At 40.3% G+C, this 20,737-nt stretch overlaps 1 protein-coding gene across 1 annotated transcript in view; it reads right to left on the reverse strand.

The window, feature by feature from the left end:
- Window positions 1-2,016: 2,016 nt before the first annotated feature.
- The window catches only part of LOC145502045 (uncharacterized), a 31,024-nt gene continuing 12,303 nt past the window's right edge, over window positions 2,017-20,737 (reverse strand). Inside the window, 19 exon segments of the mRNA XM_081481345.1 lie at window positions 2,017-2,317; window positions 3,384-3,498; window positions 3,894-4,058; window positions 5,154-5,609; window positions 6,482-6,673; window positions 7,359-7,598; window positions 8,598-9,230; window positions 9,513-10,370; window positions 10,769-12,310; window positions 12,624-12,785; window positions 13,292-13,453; window positions 13,992-14,153; window positions 14,380-14,613; window positions 15,275-15,343; window positions 15,932-16,165; window positions 17,268-17,456; window positions 18,222-18,467; window positions 18,929-19,177; window positions 19,584-19,832. Of these exon segments, the coding sequence (XP_081337471.1) occupies window positions 2,017-2,317; window positions 3,384-3,498; window positions 3,894-4,058; window positions 5,154-5,609; window positions 6,482-6,673; window positions 7,359-7,598; window positions 8,598-9,230; window positions 9,513-10,370; window positions 10,769-12,310; window positions 12,624-12,785; window positions 13,292-13,453; window positions 13,992-14,153; window positions 14,380-14,613; window positions 15,275-15,343; window positions 15,932-16,165; window positions 17,268-17,456; window positions 18,222-18,467; window positions 18,929-19,177; window positions 19,584-19,832 (6,458 nt within the window).

The raw sequence follows: 20,737 nt of genomic DNA on the forward strand, positions 1-20,737 counted from the left end.
AAGAGGGGGCTGATGCTGTGGGTTGGTAAAATGTGGAAAGTCAAATATAGCTCCTCCTAGAAGACTCGAGCCGATTGAGACTGTTAGAAGTTGTAAGATACTCCTGTAGTTCAAAATAAAAGGGAAGAGAAAGCGAAATATTTTGTACTGTTATGTATCTTGAGTAAAGTTTAATCTGACGACCGCTCTTTTTGGTTTATCTGTGGTCCAGTCGGATTGGTTAACCAGTGGTCGATTGCTTTGAATTTCTATATTTTTTTCATCCATTTTCATATTTATTAGGACCCACAAACATTACAGAACATAAGATATATATTAAAAATAAACATCAAACTAAGTTAACCTTCCTTTGGTTCAGTGTTCTTTTCTCGCTTGGAATTGAAAATGCTTTCCAGAAATTTCCAGACGTCCGGGATCTACTGGTGGTATACTAATAGGGTTAATTCCTTTCGCCTCGTTACTTTCTACTAAGCTATATAACAAAACAATTCATTACTGGTCGAGATTCTTGGGAAAAAAAAAAAAAACACAACAAAAACAAAAACAAAAACAAAACAAAACAAACAAACAAACAAACAAACTTGAATCTATATTTTCGACTGTTGTGAGTCATAAATCAAGTATAATCCAAATTGGTAGAGCAAGTTATTTATTATTGTTTCCATAAATGCTACAGTACAGTAAATGTGCTAATACGAAGTAATTACAGGTGGATGATTAATTAGTTCTCTTCTCTTGTGGTCGTCAATAGAGTGTTTTCACAGGACGTCTCGGCAGCCATATAAGTGTCCCAAAACAATGAAACAGTGGCTATTTCCGTGTTCCAAACCAATCCTGCGGGGGATCGAGTTAAACTTTTTTCCTTATCTAAACACTTTCTCTCGATTGTTCCAATATATTTGCGTTGGCTGCTGGCCAGGTAAATGGAAATGCTGTAAAGCTCTTCTAGGAAAATATTATTAAGGCAGTACATAGCGACTCGACCATATTTGGAGCTATTTATTACATATTGTATTAGCATAGTGTAAGCCGTTTTAATGTGGCAATATCCTCAACATTTCAACTTCTACGTCATCTCTAATCTGGGTGCTTTTTTGGGGGGAGCGCGTTCAACTTTATCCCAATTTTGTCGCCATCGCCTTTCAATATGGCGACAAATTTCGAGATCGGGCTTCACCCCTTCCACGTTCGCTTTTTTTTTTTGCTTTTTTCTCCCATTTGTTACGCCATCGTTAATTTTAAAGTTACTTACTTAAAGAAGTCTTAAAAAATAAACTTTCCTTCGCTTCATCTAAACGATTTAAGTGCATGAATAATCCAACTGTAAATCTATATCTAGCTCACTTTCCGACGGACACAAACAAACATATTTCGAACATTGTGACTTACTCTGATCTTTCACTCTCTTTTCTCAAGCAAATACGTAATTTCATGGCAAACAGCGTTTCTCAGTTTAGCTGAGTGTACTACTTAATGGTAATATTTAACGTCCGCGATTAAAGAAAGGTCGATCAAAAAAAAAAAGTTTCTTCAAATAACGCAAGCTGCAAACACGCCCTGGGTTATGGTCTCCTGGCCACACGTTTTGTTATTCAGCTAATCGACTTATCAGTAATTTAAAGGTTATCTACTTAAATTAAAGAAGTCTTAGCAAATGAACTTTCCTTTGATCCATCTAACCGATTTAGATGCACGGATAATCCAACTGTTTATCTCGATCTAAATCGGCTTTTCGACTTACACTGACGAACAAACCTCGAACATTGCGACTCACTCTGATCTTTCACTCTCTATTTTCAAACGAGTACGTAAACGTGTCACGAAAAGGATTTCTCAGTTAAGCTGAGTACAATATTAAACAGTAATATTTAATTTCCGCGGGAAAAAAAGAGGAAGAAGAAGAAGAAGAAGAAGAAGAAGAAGAAGAAGAAGAGCAAAAAATAACGCAAGATTTAAACAGGTTCCGGGTTATGGCCTTCGTCACTACATGCTTCTGTCGATTTATACCTTTGACTCCTACGACTGATCATGAGCGACAGGGTTTTCGAAAAGAGAATCTAAATCGTTATCATTTGCATAGAGAGCGGGCGATGTTACATTAGCAGTATTGAGTTTGTCACCAGCAACAGCATCACAGTTTATGAAATTGTTCAGCCTCTTCTCAGGCATTTCCGAATATACTGAGTCGTTAACGCCGCAGCTCTCTGTGTTCATCTGCTGCAAGGCTTCTCTCTTTTCCATTGCAACATGATATTTTTCGAGACTAGGGTTGCTTTGACCAACCTTGTTCTTTGCAACGCAGCAAAACCGGCGGTACCTATAATGTAGAAGGGGAAAAAAAATCAGCGATGTGTGTAGATTCAAAGTTAACAAAAGGTGGTAATGGTGTGGTATGGGTTTTTCTCTTCTTCCCATGAATTTGCTCGATCTCAAAAGCAGTCACATATGTTTTAACGTCTATCGTCCTGTAGGCATTCGAAATGATTTGCCGTGCTCTAGCTAGTAAGCGAGCTCTGGTCAAGAGTGTGATAGCGGATCTCCGGCCGCCCGAAGGGCCGCCAAGTCGAGCCCCACACCCATATAGGAAAGAAAAGAAAACCCACGAATTGATTTTCTCGTGGTTATCATGGCTAGTGGTATTGCTCGTGGGCGCGTACGAACGACGACGACGACGACGACGACGATCGGTGTCGCGCAAGATGGCGGACATACTCTAGCTAAAAGGTTAACAGAGACATGCAGTCTTGATTTATAGCCTCCTTCTTTGATATTGGACATCCATGTTGTGGTCAATAGTCACCTTTTAAAACAAGGTATCTGTTGACCAGTATCACGTGACCATATCGCGGGCTCAAGTTTGAGCTCGTCGAGGTAACGTGTTATTTTTAAGTTCACAGTTGACCATAAGCTGTTTTTTTTAAAATTATTATTATCATTGGATTGCGGGCTCATGTTAGGTTAACTTGTTGTAAACGGTACCTGTTGTTCGGAAGCCGGTTAATGCTAACCCAGCATTAAAACTTAACAGAAGTATAAATATTTATTGTATCCAAATGTTTTGTTCCGTGTATTTTGAGATTATTCAAACTCAAAACAGAAGGCCAAACAATATACAGAAAGCCTCACTGCAAAGTTACAAAACTAAAATCAAAATTCTCGCTTAACCTGGGTTATCTTAACCGGGCTTTGAACAACCTAGCCCAGGAGCTCCGCTTTTAGACTTGGCTAAGTCTATATATTGAATTTCTGAAGGGATTTTGAAGGTGACGACAGAGGGAATTGTTAGTTTACAGACAGAATGACACATGACGATCGATGAAAATCCTACCTTTGATTAATTTACTCAGAATTAGATTAATTGTCATAAAGGTTCATTTACATACCTGCAGTAGGCAGCTGTAGCTACTATGCCTATCATTGCAATCACTGCGATAAACGATACTGTTATGTAGACAGCGGTATTCTTTCCCTATCTCGGGACTTTGTTGGACAAAACGCCTGCTGGCGAAATAAAGAAAACAATTCCTCGTACCTTTGACATTATTCGTAATTTTAACGAACCTGTAAATTACTTCTTATTGTTCAACTTTATTTTTCGTAGTTCATGATTATCGTTCTCGGTTTTTTGACCTTCCCTTTGGATTATAATAATCTAGCTATTTGGCGTTTCTTAATTTCCTGTACATTACGAAGACGACTTAAAACATCGCAACAGCTCCTTTCAAAAATTAAGCTACGGATCTTTGGACGCATGGAGAAAAATGGTTTTAATCTTCCACGACGTTAGGCCCTTTTTTATTTCGTTCGCCTTGCGTTCAACGCACGGTTTTGAGGACCTTTCAAAGGAAATTATTTATCTGCCCTATATAGTTTCGATATGTACATGTACTAACCCTTGACACATTCCTCACTGGACGCGCCTCCCAAGTTATCGGTCGACTTTCCTTCATCGCATTCTGTACAACTGGCCTGGCCTTCCTTGTCTTGGTAACTGCCTTTACCACACAATACACATTTTGAACTGGTTTTATCATATGATGTTCCAACGGGACAAGCCACTGAATTGAAGAGAGACAGGTTACGTGTTAAAATACGCAGAGAGAAGTCCAAAAGTACCGCCTTTCTCCCTCGTTGACGCCCTCACGGACCCCTCACTGACGTCCTCACAGAGGCCCTCACTGATGTCCGCCCTGACAGCCAGCTTCGGAATATTTTCCCGGTGGGGCACGTACAAAAATGTGCGCCATATAATATCCTTGCATACGGCGGTTGCGCCCGCAGTACGAGCGGCAATCAAACCTGAGCTGTCCTACCGAAACGGTCATCGAAACGACACGATAATGGCCTTTTCCTTCGAAACAAGCTATAGCAAAAATAAAAACAATGCTAAAGTTGCTTTGGCTTCTTCTTATAGTTAACTTGACAATTCCGGGTTTAATTTGACGAGGAACCGCACATTTTGTATAAAATAACAGAGCTGTTATTCTACCTGGCGACAATCAAAGAATTACGAGCGAGTTGCCATGCCGGACGCCGGCAACACATTTTTGGCACCAAATTAGAAGCTTGGTGACACAAAATGTTTCATATTTTTCACTTTACAATCTAATAAGGTTTTTGGAATTGTAAATCCCTTTCCGTGACTATATAATGCCATACCCAGTGAGAAAATTTGCCTGATTTCAATGCCCTTCCTGTTAACTTACAATGACGTCAGGACAGTAAACTTTTCCCGCCTGCTGACTCCTGATTGGTCAATTCAAATTTCAGGCGCGCCAGCCGTATGCAAGGATATCATTATACCGACAAACTGAACGTTGAACAAAATTATGATGACAAGCGGTCGATATTTTTTTAATATTGACCGCAAAGATGGACGCTCCTAAAATAGTTTTGCTGGTTTGCTGTTTGAAACTCTGAACTAAGGGAAGTGTTTGTCGTGTGTAGCCACCATTATGGCTTGACGTCTAGGAGAACGCTTAGCCGTGTCGGATCTTTGATCATGAATCTGGGACTGCAAATCTAAGTAAATTGAGCTTTTATGATTCTTATATTTTCAATAAAATCTGTTCTTCTCTCACTAAGGAAGGTAATCAGTCGCAAGATGGTCCAACCGTATCCGGAGTAAAAATTTAAAAATAAACAATACTTACCACATCCCTTTCGATCAGCGCTCGTAACAGAGCCAGCTGCACAAGTGACATTGGAGAAGAGATGTTGCAATGACGATCTATCAGCAGTACTGTTCGTTCCATTCAGACTTATCTGAAACTGCCCTGTAGCGACGGCGTACTGCACCTGAAACAATACTGTTTCGCTCCTCTCTTCAACATCATCTCCTGGCGAAGACGAATTTACGACCAGCGAGAAGAGAACTTCCATCGCCGGATCTATCGCTCTTCTCTTCTTTGTATTGGCTAACGAATCACATCCGGGAGTTGCTACGTCCTTTAGTTTGCATGCATGGCATCCTTGCACTGCTAAAAGCATGTCTCTGATTACCTTCTCGACTGCAGCGTACAGCTTTGCGAGACTTCGGAGGATGTTACATTGCAAACCGGGAAATTTAATTGAGAAGTGAAGTTCTATCTGTTTGGGGGCAGCCTTGCCTGTACGAGAATGAAAAGAAGAGTAATATAAGGATTCAAAACTCCGAAGAGTAAATTGCTTAGGGAACTGATTGCATTCTATTAGTTAGGTCTAAAAGAAAATGAGACACTTGCAATGTGATGCCTAAGCTTGTCAAACTAAACAATTTAACGTTGTGGTCAAAGTTTCTGACCTCAAGACCATTACGAAATATCATGTTCTCGCTGCTAATATGATAAGAAACTGAACATATTTCTTCAATCAATAAACCATTCACTCGATAAGAAAGCCATCCTTAATCCGGCAAAATGAGTTGATTCACAGAAAAATTATTATAAGGTTAGAATGTCATGTCCGGAGCGAGCTTTGCCCGTTTTGAAACTTTCTCGAGGATTCAAAGGCTTAATTGTACGACTCACTATTTTTAGGCAATATTCTCTAGGTCTCAATGTCAAAAACAACAGCGTGTAAGAAGTCAGGAAATGTAGCCTACCGGTTGGGCATAGAATAGTAATCCGAGGATGGTTTTGAAATACTGGTAAAAGGAAATTAGCGCTAGAGAGGCGTATTGTTTGGTTTTAAATTATCACGCGCAAAGCTTCCGTATCAGTAAAGAAAATAGCAATAGTAGAAGGAGTCCAAGTGTACGAGATAGCCAGCCTTTTGTACTTAACTGTGACACGCGCCTATTTTTCATTGGACAGGAGACTTCCATGGTTGCCAGATTAGAGCACAACCCGCAAACGGATAAGACATGGGAGATGCCTTGCGATAAAATAACATTATGCATTCGGTTATTGGCATAATATCTTTTTTTATTTCGGGCGGAAACTGGACACCTTTTGAGCGGGGAAGGAATGTATCCCTTTACACTTTAGCAGATCATACGTACTTGAACATTTTGGCAATACTGGCTTCTCCACGCCATTCCATTTCCAGTTTGTATCAGGACCACAGCCATATATAGTCACTGCCTTCGCACTGAACGAATAACCTTCATCGCAGGACATGATACACAGCAGTTTACCGGAAACCTTTCGACAATATATCGTCCCATTTCTAGGCTTATTCAGTACTGGACACTCTGCAGAAAAGGTGACAAAACACTATCAGCTTTCTTCGTGTATAGTATGATACAGATCATTCAAAGTGAACATATTTTCAGTTTCTAAGCTTCAAATATCAACCCATTTTGATACCAAGGTATTACAGCGGCTGTTTTGGCTTACATAACGTCTCAAGTCTTAAAAGGGACCGTAGGCATTTTTCATATCTCGGTTTATAATGCCACTTTAATTTTCTTTTCGTTCAAATTTTATCATTATAGATTGTATGGGTCATTAAGAGTAGCCAACGCCCGTCCCATGCTAGGATGATAGTCCATAAGAGTTGACAAAAAGTTATCATAGCCTTTGATATTAGCTAAGAATAGTCAAGCGAGAGTTTGAGATCGTGACATCTCCTGTGGTTGGTCCAAAAGTCTAAAACGTAAAAGACAGAAAAGCAGGTGAACGCAAAAGACACTGAAGCTGCTAAAACACCCTCACTTCTGAAAAAGAATGGCCAGGCCAAAGCCAGTGTTGGTAATGGCGAACAAATTCTTAAAAAGCACACGGGGAGTGAAGTATGGTACGGAAAACGTACTCTGGTCACCGATAGAGAGTACCGATTTCAGTGTTGCTATTTTCTTAACATAACGTATTCGTGGTATTCCTCTAAGTAGTGTTAAACTGAGCGATTCAAGACTTATAGCTTTATGACCCTTTAACCTTTTCCGTTGATGATCTTCTTCTCACAGTTGGTTCCCCAATAACCTTTGTTGCACTGGCAGTCATATCGGTTGATACTATCTACACACGTGCCATTAATACAGGGATTTGAACTGCACTCGTCGATATTGATGTCACAGTGAGGACCTGAGAATCCGGCTTGGCATTTACAGTGGTAAAGTCCCTGGCGAGACTCGCAGTGAAGGAAGTGCGAGCAGTTAGTTGTACACATGTCCAAAGCTGCAAATAAAACAGTGAAAAAAAATATATATATCCCACTATTGCAATAATGAAGTTTCGTACCATATTTTAAAAGCAGTCAGGCACTGCAAAATACTTCCTGGTCAGATGGGCAGTTTTCTTTGAATGAAAAGCTAGAGTCAGGTTTCTTATTAGAGTTCAAATAGTGCTGCTAAATAGTCGTCATTATAATAGTCTCGTACTCGGATCTCATCTTCAGGCTGAAAGTTGATATAAAGCGTTTTCACGTGACGTCATCAAATTCTTAAACCCATAAATAAAGAGCCACCAAAGTTTTTATCTTCACCAGGCCTAAGAAGTAGTAATTTTATATCTGTTTACAACTTTCCAGCTCAATAGTGTCCTTCGCCTGGATACCAGCCCATTTTGAATTTCAGAGTTATGGCGGTACGTGACATAAAGCTACGATCGCGTTTATCGAAAAATATGTATTTATCTCGTGATTTTTAGCCATTTAAGACGTTAAAGTATTCGGAAAAGTGCTTATTTAAATGTCTGCTTGTTCAGTGCAGTTAATCAGCGTCCTACAAGGTAAGTTCCAGATGTTAACACTATTTTCCGGCCGCCATACTGGTGTACCACAGAGGAACACCGACATGGCGGCTCCATACAACTGAGCGCTGTAAATTTACGCGGAACATTTCGACGAATATTTCAACTTTGGGACAACGCACACACCTTAAACTTGGCGAACTCTGCTCTTTATTTATCTCCTATAATATCACACTTTCTTGACCCCATGAAAACGTTATATTGTCTTGTAGAACATAACAAAGAACACTATCACGGAAAAGCTGGTCTGCTAGCAAGCAAAACAAACTGTGGCACAATTAAGGTTCTATGGGGTGGCTATACTACCGTAATTAGCTTTCTTTTTTCCGTAAGTTTGGAATTGCTTTAATTCGGATGAGCTTGCGTAAACTACATGATTTATAACAGATGCCAAGTGGCATTACAATTTACTATAATAACAAATACCTTTGCATTGCGTCATGAACCTCTTTTCTACTTGTCCTTTGATTCCTGGTAGAAAGCTGCTCCATGCTCGCACACTTCCTGCAATGGGCCACGTGCAGTTATGCGCCGCGTTCCACATGTGGTCAGAAGTTGCTGGCACATCCCAAAGGCTCACTTGATGTAACGTGCCACCAAAGGCTGTCGAAATGGATGTCGTCTGCTCTCCCGCGAGATAACGTTGCCCAAGTACAATCCACCCACCTCCAGTGATAATTTCTCCGATTTTGACTTTTCTCGCGTTTTTCACTTCATCTCTGTCGATGTACACCGAAACACTTCCGGTGGTTCCGTTCCACACGACCCCCAAGTAATGCCAGTGGTCGTCTGCTAACTTGTAATCGGCTGTAACTACTTCATCTTTAATCTCCAGATGAACTTGAGACTCAGTAAAGGATAGTACAATGACGTCATCTGATTGTGGTTGCCCAGCAACGCTATAGCTAAACAGTGTGCCTGATTTGTATCTGGAATCTGCTCGCACAAACATAGCGATGGTGAAATATCTCATGTTTGGAATACTTTTACCGTCTGAGAGTAAAACCATGTCGTCTGCGGTCTTATGTTTAAAAATAAGATCGAAGTTGCTGCCAAGAACTGCAAAGAAAGAGTTCATAATGTTTACAAAACAATTAAGTCTTCCTGTTTAACTAGAAACATGGAAACTATGTGAAAATTAGTTTATCGGTCTTTTAGCGTCTTAGATACAGTGCTAAATGAAGCCACAAATGCACAAACTCTACCTTGTGGACGCTTAGGTTTTTTTTTTTTTTTTTTTTTTTCCCGGTACAAGCATGATACGCGCGATATTTCTAAAATAATTGAATCCCCAGGTTTTGTAAACGAAGCATTTATATTAAAAAACACTTTGCTACTTACAGATATCGCAAGAATCTCCAGCGAAGGAAGGGTAACACTCACAGCTGTAACCATTCTCCAGATCCTGACAATACGAGTTTGGCATGCAAGGACCCGAGACACAGTCATCAATATTCTGTTCACACGTGGCACCAGTAAAGCCAGTTTTGCATGAACAAGTGAAGCTCCCAGTTGAGTTGTCAGAATTGCACGTACCTCCATTTTGACAAGGTGTTGAAAGGCAGAAGTCTGTAATGTTTTCGCAGTTTTCGCCAATAAACTGATCTGGGCAGAGGCATTTGTATCCGGGTGTCTGATCAACGCAGGTTCCGTTGTTAGTGCAGGGGTTTGATGCACATTCGTCGATCTCTGTTTGGCAGTACGTTCCATTGTAGCCTTGTGAGCACCGACAAGAGTAGCCCAGAGTACGGTCGACGCAAGTAGCGTTGTTCTGGCAGCTATTATTGACACAGTCGTCAATATTGTTGTCGCATAACCTGCCTGTATAACCATCAGCACAAGAGCAAGTAAAGTTATTGACGGCATCATGGCAAGTTGCGTTGTTGAAACAAGGCATTTCCAAACACTCATCTATTTCAAGCTCGCAGTATTTCCCATAGTATCCACTTCTACAGTTGCAGTGGAACTCTGTACGAGTGTTGACACAGACGCCATTGTGGCTGCAGTTGGCTGTTTTGCAGTAGTTAATACGGCTTTCACAGTTATAGCCACTGAAACCTTTCACGCAAAAACAAGTGTAATGTAACACCAGATCTGAGCATGTGCCATTATTTACACAAGGATTGGATTTGCAGTCGTCAATATTTTCTTCGCACTGCAAACCTGTAAATCCATCTGGGCAGATACAAACGAAGATTTAGACATAATTAGACATAATGATGATAAGAAATGATAATAGAGATAAGTCGTCTTGATTGTAGGACTACGAAAGAAAGAGTCCCTTACTGGGTTCGAGCTCATACAAGCCCAGATACCGATCGGGCATTCTAACGGTTGAGTTTGCGAAAAAGGAATACGTCGCAAACAGTTTTTTTGACATCTTGCGTATTTCTGCACAGGTATATGTTTACGAAACAGGACGACAATTCTATAATTCCAGAACACGTTCAACAACTCTGTAAGCATTTTGAAGAAACCATTTGTACTGTGTTCAAAATAACGTCTAAAAGCTTCAAGCCAAACCATTAAAAATCATTACTTAATGGTTTATGTGACTTGAAAATAAGGGTAACATGCGGTATATCTACACAGGTACATTACCTGATCATGGCATGTCCCGCCGAAGTAACAAGGCGAAGACGCGCACTCATCAATTTCCACTGAGCAGTCATCACCTAGAAAACCTGGCGGACATTCGCAGGTGTAGCTGTTTATTTCGTCCCTGCACGAGGATCCATTATCGCAGGAATTTATCACGCAGTCGTCGATGTCAACTTCACAGTGAGGTCCGCTGAATCCATCAACACAGGAACAAGTGTAATTATCGATTCTGTCGATACATGTAGCATTATTTAGGCAAGGAGAGCCGGTGCATTCATCAATGTCAATGCTGCAGTTTTTTCCTGTGTATCCCTTCTTGCAAATACATCGATAGTCATTTATAAGATCAACACAAGGGCCATCGTTCACACATGGATTCTGTGCACAGTCGTCTATGTTTATTTCGCAGCTGATACCAGCAAACCCGTCGACACAAGAGCACTTATACTCGTCTACGCCGTCAATGCAAATGCCGCTGTTTAAACAAGTGGCATTTTTACAGTCGTCAATATTGATCTGACACTTATCTCCTTCAAAACCATCTGGACACTGACAAGTGAAGGAAGTGGTGCCATCAAAGCATGTTCCATTGTTCAAGCAAGGCGTCAAGGCGCAGAAGTCGATGTCTACATTGCAGATTTTACCTCCGAAACCTAACGGGCACACACATATAAAATTGTTTACCCCGTCATGACACGACCCGTTGTTTGAGCAAGGATTCGATGCACACTCATCGATGTTGTTTTCGCAGTGCAATCCATCAAATCCATCGCGACAGTCACAGCGATAGCCATTATTCATATCCACGCAGGTGGCTTGATTTTGGCAGGGGTTAGAGATACATTCATCGATATTGAACTCACAGGCTAACCCGGAGAATCCTTTCTCGCAGATACAATGAAACCCATTGACTTGATCCAAACATGTAGCATTGTTTTTGCAGTTTGCGTCAGTGCATTCGTCGATATTGTGCTCGCAATTGCTGCCATTAAAACCTACCGGACAAATACACTGGTAACTGTCAATTCCATCATGGCAGTTGGCCCCGTTTTGACAAGGGTCACTTGCACAGTCGTCGACATTCTCTTCGCAGTCGTTGCCTTGGTAACCCGCTGAACAGACGCACTCGTAGCTGTTTATTTTATCTCTGCAAGTAGCTCCATTGTGACATGGAAGTAAAAGACATTCATCAATTTCCGTGTCACACAGCCTTCCCGTGTAGCCAGGCTCACACTGGCACTGGTAATCACCGGGGATATTTCTACACGAGGCATTGTTAGAACACGGCCACGAAACGCACTCATCTATATCCTCTTCGCAGCTAAGGCCTCGGTAACCGTATGCGCACGAGCAGGTGTAGTCGTTGACCAGGTCTTGACATTTGCCATTGTTGAAACATGGTTGATCCTGACAGTCATCAATATCAGTATCACACTGCTTCCCAGTGTAACCAGGTTGGCAGGAACACAGGAAATCGCCAATGAGGTCAATACAAGTGGAGTTGTTGATGCAAGGGCTGGAATCACACTCGTCGATTTCTACAACAAATATCATCCATAAATAAAAAAAAAACACAACAACAAAGAGACACGACCACGGTCTAAATGAATTAGGTGAACTGTACTTTACGGGGCGCGTGTTTAACATGAGGTTCGTTGCCAATCCTAGCCGCCCTTGCTCCTTTTATTTTAGTTTTAATCCTGTGTAGCTCTGTGTAATTGAAATGATTTGTATGTCGTAAAGTTCACATAAACAGTCTATCCTCAAGGATTTTTGAAAGTTTTTGTTTTCTAGTGAGAAATTTAGGCAAGGCAGAAGGATAGTGCACAATGTTTCAGTAGCACCACTTACCTATGCAATCTTGTGAGTTATTTGATCCTGTTTTAAGTGTTATAGTTGTTCCTGGACATGAAAAACACCCAGTACTCTCATTTAGTGGCTGAAAAGAGCGTCGATCGCACAAAATACATGGAACCAGTCCAGTTGGGGAAAACGATCCAGCAGGGCACGGAACTGTGGAAAGCAATTGACCAAAAGAACAGAAATCTCCATATAAATAGGGAATGGCATTATGTCAAACCGTAATTTAAATCGATGAGTTGTAACATCGATTCCGAAACTGAAACTCTATCTACGAAAACTGCAAGCCCTGCTAACAAAGTACCCTAGATTAAAGCGAGTGGCTGTAGGCAAGCTAGCACCTAATTCACAAGCGTGATCGGTCCTCAATTAACTTTGGTATCTACACCATGCAGTTACTACGTATGTCGCTGGTCCATCGCAGTCCACTTCCCCTCCCTCCCAAGACGTTTTGTTGTCAGGTTGCTCAAACAATTTGCTATTTGCCAACAGATAAAGGAAGATTGCCTCGATGTCGCGCAAGGGAACACAAGCCAACGTTCGCAGGGTTAGAAAAATAACCAATCCGTCTTTAATAAAAACCTCGCGTCCTTGGGGGGCTAGTTACAATTCGAAACACCTGATGTAGCACGTACATGGTATGCCTATAAAATACACACCTGCACATTGCATAGAGCTGTTGGATCCCTCACCAGGAGTTGTCAAGGTAGGACTACATTCTAAGCACGATCTTTGACCTTCCACTGTCTGATAGTACCCCTTTGTACAAAGAAAACAAGGCTCCATTCCGGTGGGCGAATACGAACCAGGTTTGCAGAGAGCTTCCATGAAAACAAATGATCAAGAGAGGTTTCATTCTAAAGGTGATGTATTTCATTCCACCATGATACATATTGAATAGTATCACAAGGGCTTACACTGACCACTACCACCTGTCGCGAAATGTTCGGAATACACTGCCGCCCCCCCCCCCCCCCCTCCCTCCTCCCACTTATTTAAAATGCCTTTTCCTTTAAAGGTGCCATAATTTTTTTAAAAAAGGAACTCTTTCACTGGGATTCGGACTCCCCTCCGTCTTTGAAACATGCTGCTTATAGAATTTTGCTTAATTAAAGATTTGTTGAAAATACTGATATGGAGAAGAGGAAACGCAAGGTGCGATTTTTTAAAATTATCATCTTAACGAAGTGTGTCTAGTTTTGATTTGGCAATTTGTTGTAGAATAACTAATTGTGTTTTGCTATGTAGCCAGGGTTGAAGGTTTATTGCATCTGACAGTTTGTTTATAAGTTCTGGAATACCAATTAAGTTTTAAGTTACAGTAAATCTGAGGCACATTACTTCGTCAGGCTTAGTTACCTAAACAGCTGGAACTGTTCTCTGTTCTCGTCTGCATAGTTGAAGTACCCGATGGACACATCAAACACTCTTCCTGTGCACTGAACTCTTGGTATGATCCGATCGGACAATCCTCGCACTTTCCAGTTAAATGATTTAAGAAGGTCCCACGTGTGCAATTTACTATAGATCAAAGACAAAGATACAGTAAAGAAGTTTATATGGCAGTAAAGCACCCAAAAATGTTATACCAGGTTTTAGTTTAAAACGTGTGGTATAAAAATGTTACTGCTGTAGGCGTAACTACCTAGCATGATATGTCTTGGTGCAGTGTCTAATTGTTCCTATATGTGGGTTTTTAACATGAAACCGCCATCAAATAAATAATAAATCTGAAAAACATACTTACGGCAGTATCCTTCTTTAAATGTTTGTCCCTTGGTACAAAGTTGTTTAGGTTCTAAGATGTTGAATGAATATTTATCAGTTACGAACTCAGTGCCATTGATGGTCAGACTGAGATTGCCGTTGTCAACTGCAGCTTTTATCCGACTGCTGATCTTTTTGGCAATTTTCACGCCCTTTTCACCAATGATAATATGGCCTTCTTTAGTGTCATTTGCGTCAATGCCATTGAGGTCGACTATAAAAGTAAAGCAAAAAAGGATTTTCATTATTTCACTGACACGCCGATGATAATACGTCGTCACATTCAGTGATTATTAGGGGTCTTTGACTTCGTATCCCTTTTCCTATATCGTTGCCTTATGGTAAATATGTTGGAACTAGGAAGGAAGGTTTCCTATCGTGACTTGGTCCCTGATGAATACTGTTGGGCTGAAGCATTCCCTCAAACTTCTTCGCTCCACCCAAGAGTGTTGTGCGCCTAAGGGCAGACGAGGACAACCTGCTGGTAGATAACAACCAAGCAGACAAGTATCCAAATACCTTTATTCCCTTCATGCTAAATAAAGCGAAAATTTAGTGACGAGTTATGTAACTTTGCAAATGAGGGAAAATACAGGTAAGAGACTTAGGCAGCGTGGTTCAAAAAGTGGAATTTCGTGACTATAGTTTTAGGACAAAGACAAGTCTTTTCTTCTTCTTCTTCTTCTTCTTCTTCTTCTTCTTTCTTTACATGTAACACGCTATACTGCAAGTTATGCAGATAAAACATTCACCATAAGAGTCACAAGCAGCCCTTAAATTAAAAGCCAATGTGTTCTTTTTTGTTTTTGTTTTTGTTTTTGTTTTTTTTGTTTTTTTCCAAAATGTTAATCCTTAAAGTAATATTATTAACCTACCGACGATATTTAGAGTAATTTTGGTTCGTAGAATTGATCCTCCAGTGCTGCTATGACAACCGTCATCGTCTGGAAAATAAAATTTAAGGCGTCATCAGACTAAAAACTCGAGCAATTCAAATAACAAAGCTTAGGATCTGCTGGTAACTATACTGAGGACGGACCCTGGATAACACTCTACTTTACATCAGTGTGATTGTAAATATGTGCCTGTAAGTCTACAAGGCAGTAAGAAATGGACAGAAAATATGGTTGTCTGTCTAGCTGTCTGGCTGTCAGCCAAACTTCTAAAGGCAACAAAGGTTAGAATACTTCCAAATCTATTATGTACAAGGTTGGGATCTATTTGAAAGCACGCTGTAAAAAAAGCGCACGTTCAATGCTGTACTTCTCTAGCTTGATAGAACAACAGTACTAGCACAAGCTGTCGACGTAAAGGTGAAGCAAGCAAAGAGAGTGTGCTTTTTTTTTTTCCTTTTAGTGTTTTCTAGGAGAAATGGAAACATTTCCTGGTTTTAAGATCGAGTCATGCAAACACTCGCGAAAGTTTGGGAAAAACATTTTTAGAAAGCTGTGGAAACACTCGCCTATAAGGCTCGTGTTGCTACACTCAGAAATGTCTCTGGATTCTTCAAACGTTATGCTACTTCGCCATACCACCTGAACGTTTTCGCTTACTGGGGACCAAACCGACCCCAGAGCACTTGACCTCCACATTTTCAGCCTTGCACTTGTCTTTAAGTGCGGAGTGACAGACCTCGTTGAAGAAAGTCTCGTTCAAAAGCTGGATAAAGTTCTGTTTTATTTGTGCCTGAACTTCTGGTGTAGTACAATTGCCATAGTAGTAGTTCAAATCCATTTCCGTCTTGACAGCGTAAGCGTGATATATTTCTACAAAAGGTTTAATGGACAAAAAAAAGTTAGTTTTCTTCCTTACATTATCAGCGGGTCTGAGTGGGGCTTAACTGATCGCAGAGAATACATGGGTCCAAATTTGTGAAAGTCAGTTGAACAAAATGACCAGTTTTTTAACTGATGGTTGAGATCCTAGATTAACTGATAACCTGGAAATCACCTCCATCCTGACCGAATTTATGGCTTGATAAATATTGACAGGAGAAAACTAAACAAACTTAACGTTTTTCGTATTTTTGTCTGCTTTCTATTTCATGTCAATTACTGAACTAATAAGTACAATGAGCACATTTTTTCATGTTTTGTAAGCAACCATTTGGCGCGAAAATATGCCCGGATATCTGCCCTCGGACGTTATTAGAAGCGAACATTTGTCCGAGAGCGAAACTCGAAGAAATCTGCGAGCCACGAGGAGAAGATAATGTATAGGGAAAAAATAATATGCAGGGATAATTTTTGGAGTCAAATGGAGGATACTGTGTTTATTATCCTTCAATACATATTTTTTTTTTGTGATACACGGGATCTAATGAAAATTAGGGAATATCACTCGGATATTCCTCAGTTTTAGACGAGGGATATTTAGTCACGCGACGCGTTAACACCAATTGCATGCAAGCGAAAATATCTACTGGATTAAAATCAGTGCTCAATACTCAAGTAAATCGGGGAGCTTCACACCCAGAGAGCCCTACTTCCGTGAGATTTAACTTCTTTGTGTATAAGACGTCATTAATTGGATCCACTATCTTGGAGTCCACTGCATCGTTAGGTCCTCCGTAAATGAAATAAACCAGTACAAAAGTCTCAACCCATGCAGGAATATACTTAGAGTAACAATCCAAAGTTACCGAGGAGCTGAATATCATTCAAACCAAAAAGTATGTGAGAAAATTGTCAAAACAAAAATCAGAAGAATGTCAAAGCAGCTACATCTGTGGACGGCTTTTCACATACAAAGACGTCCCCCACACATGTAGATGAGCGATTACGAAGAGGACCTGGTAGATGGCTTTTATGTGATTTCTGTTATTGTAGTTTAAAAATTGAAAACGAATGCAAACAATAATTTACTCACTTGTACAGTCTGGGAAACGATTTGTTGGCTTCCAAGCTCCTGATGCTCCGCAAACCCACACACTCGAAAGCAAAGGCTGAGCAAAGTCCCACTTTTTGTTACAAGAAGGTGAACAGATCGAACCCATTATCCAGTCATCACAAACCTTTGCGCCCCCTTTAGGAGGTGACAGGTCACTGCATTTTGTCGCTGAGTAAAGAAAATTACGAATTTCAGCGTGTTATTGTTCTTTTCTTTTGTTTGTTTGTTTGTTTTTTTCTTGGTTTGTTTTGTTTTGTTTTTTGTTTGTTTGTTTGTTTGTTTGTTTGTTTTCTTTTTAATACACCCATATGGCCGGGCTGCTTTCGTTTCTAGAGTACTGTTCGACATTGCTTGTTAGTTCTGTTTTAAAAGAGGAACCTTTCATAAACATTAAGGGTGCGTTTCTTTGGGAAAATACAAGATTGGATTCTTAAATCTGAGAATAGAATTGCATTTTTTTTCCTAAACAGATTAATCGAGGATCACTCGGATCATGATGCATCAAAAAGAACTGAAAAATCCTTGCCCAAAGGTGAATTATTCTGTTCATTTCATGCAACACAACCTGATCCCACTGATTTTGGATTAACCTGTTTAGAATAGAGACGCAAAATCCGTCTTCGGATTTAAGAATCCAATCTTGAATTTTCCAAAAGAAACGCGTCCTTAGTTTATCACAGCACAGCGTCTTTTGCAGAGTGCAGATACAGACAACTTTCTGCGAATGGACGGAATGCTGAATAGGTCATAAAGAGGATAAAACAACTCGACAAGCAAGTTTAACTTTTAAAAGACCCTAGAGTTTGGCTGGTTTAAGCTACTGAGCGGTATTTACGCATTGCACAGAACGTTTTTACAACTTTTAGATACTTGGTGTTTTTATAGTTTATGAAAATTAGGTTTTATATCTTAAGTTACTCCTTTGCTACTTACGTTTAACTGTGAGTGTAAACTGACAGACGGCAGGCTTGTTTTTGGGATTATTATCGTAGGCTATGCAATGCACATTCCAGGTCCCCCAATAAAATTCAGTCCCACTTTGATGACTGCATGTTATCATTAATGGACTATTGCTGTTGTCTTTAAACTGAGGGTTGTTCCACGTCACTACTGTTCTCATCGTCGTAGCAGTAATTTCTTGGTCTGGAGGGCAGTATACAATCTGGGGACCTGAATTATCTGTGACGAAAATAAATAATTGAGTTGTGCCAGGGAAAGGCTGTATCTAAAGAGTAAATCCTATTATCTTGAGATCGTTCTACCGAACAATTTGCCATTCTTACAGATATTATACACTGGGGGTGGAGAGGGAGTAAAGAGTGATCCGTCTTTACTCTTAGACCGACGTAGGATTGTTGGCAGCGGACAGAGTGTAGGAGTACGATTTCCTACTTGTTGGTCCAGACAGGGATGAGGACACGATAACAGCACTCAATTTCGGGGCAAGAGAAAGTTACTCGATGGCCAGTTCCTTGTGTGAGACGCGCCTACAGGTAATCATGGTAGCTGCATTCATCCACAATACCCAGTCGAAGATGATGAATACAACTACCATGATTCCCTGCAGGCACGTCTCACACGGGGGATTGGCTATCTGATAGAATTCGCCATACAATTGGCAAAGCCTTTTTCAGACTCACCTTCTAACACAACTGTAAACGAACACTCATTCCTGTTCCCACTTGTATCGCTAGCAGTGTACACAACAAGTGTAGTTTTATTAAAGATGTGTGGTGGACTGATCCCTGAAGGAATAACGGTTACGTTTGGTGATAGCTTGCTGTTGTCCAGCGCGACGGGCTCGGTCCAGTTTACCAATGCTGTAGAGTTTACACTGATGTTTGCACGAATGTCTGCGGGACAGCTCATAAACGCAGGCGGAGTGACATCTGTGAGAATATACCAATAAAATAAGGTAGCGCGTTAATTTAAATGCTATAGAAATCAGTTGAATGGCTGATTTGGTAAAAGCCGCGTTTCTATGATTCTGAGGGGACAGGGGAGCGTTTTCTATCTGTTTAGTTCTTGTTTCTATAGAAATATTTCTGAAATTATGGGGGAGGGACATTTCTTCCGGTCAAATCGAACATCCGTTTGTGCATGCTTGGAATATAGTTCTACAAGGCTGGGATGAAGTTCTGATTGACATACAAAATCCGCGGATAAGAAGGTTTTTCAAATAGACATTGATTATTATTTTACCAGTGGAAATTACTGTAAAGTATTGGTTAGGATAGAACTATATTTAGACTTACACACATCCATATGTAAAATAATGCTATTTTTCAGACTCACCTTTCAACACAGCTCTAAATGAACACTCTTTCTTGTTCCCACTTGCATCCCTTGCAGTGTACACAATAAGAGTAGTTTTATTGAAGATGTGTGGTGGGCTGATCTCTGCTGGAACAACAGTAACTTGTGGTGGTAGATCGCCGTTGTCCAGGGCGACGGGCTCGGTCCAATTAACCAATGCTGTGGCATTTGCATTGATTTTTGCACGAATATCTGAGGGACACTTCATGAACACTGGTGGGGTAACATCTGTAGGAATAAATCAATAACTAGTGAGACAATCTCAGACAGCGCAGAGAGCAGTTTAGAGCTTTGATTTTAGGTTGGACCTCGTTCATTTTTAAATTGAGTAATACGTTGAAGTAGCAAACGTGTCAACTTTACGTTTGTAATTTAATACTTTTGTTTGCACAGATATGTAACATGATATTATACCTTTTTTGTCAAAAACGCACTTAAGATGTATTTATTTATTCACTGCTGAGCCAAATTTCAGAAAGTTAAAATGTCTGATGAAAAATGGAAAAAGAACGATTTTGTTTTATTTTGAAACGCAAATTTTCTTCTCGCATATAAACAAAACCAAATTCAATTTCCAGAGAGTCTCGGAAGAGGACATTCTTCATACGGTTGCCACCCTTGCCACCCACAATTATATCGATTAATACAATTGTGAAGCGTTTCAACGAGAAGTATGGACGGTTAACAGCGCTACGCGACAGAGATTATACCCTACATAGGTGAACGAATCCCCTCGAGTATTGATAAAATAAATTTGCGTTTTGAGCAGGTGCCACGAGGCCTCGCAAATTTGAAAAGTAATAAGAAGTTTTTAAATAGACATAACTGATTATTTCACCCACAGAAATTACTGTGAAATATTTGTTATGATAGAGCTTTGCATTTAGACTTCCCACACATTCATAGGTGAAATAGTGCTACTTCAGGCTTACAACATAATTTAGACTAAGCACAATCGTCCAATAACGTTAATTGATACTGTACATGTATCTGGCCCGGCTGGCAGTCGTGTTACCTTCTACCGGAGTTTAAAGCCGAGGAGAAACGCTACAAAAGTAACATGTACTTGAGCTGGGCCACACTGTTTTATATGGAGTTGGAAACGACACTTGATGCATCTAAATTACTACCTC

The sequence above is a fragment of the Orbicella franksi genome, chromosome 11, assembly GCF_964199315.1.
Source record: "Orbicella franksi chromosome 11, jaOrbFran1.1, whole genome shotgun sequence".
In the NCBI taxonomy this organism is placed as follows: Eukaryota; Metazoa; Cnidaria; class Anthozoa; order Scleractinia; family Merulinidae; genus Orbicella; species Orbicella franksi.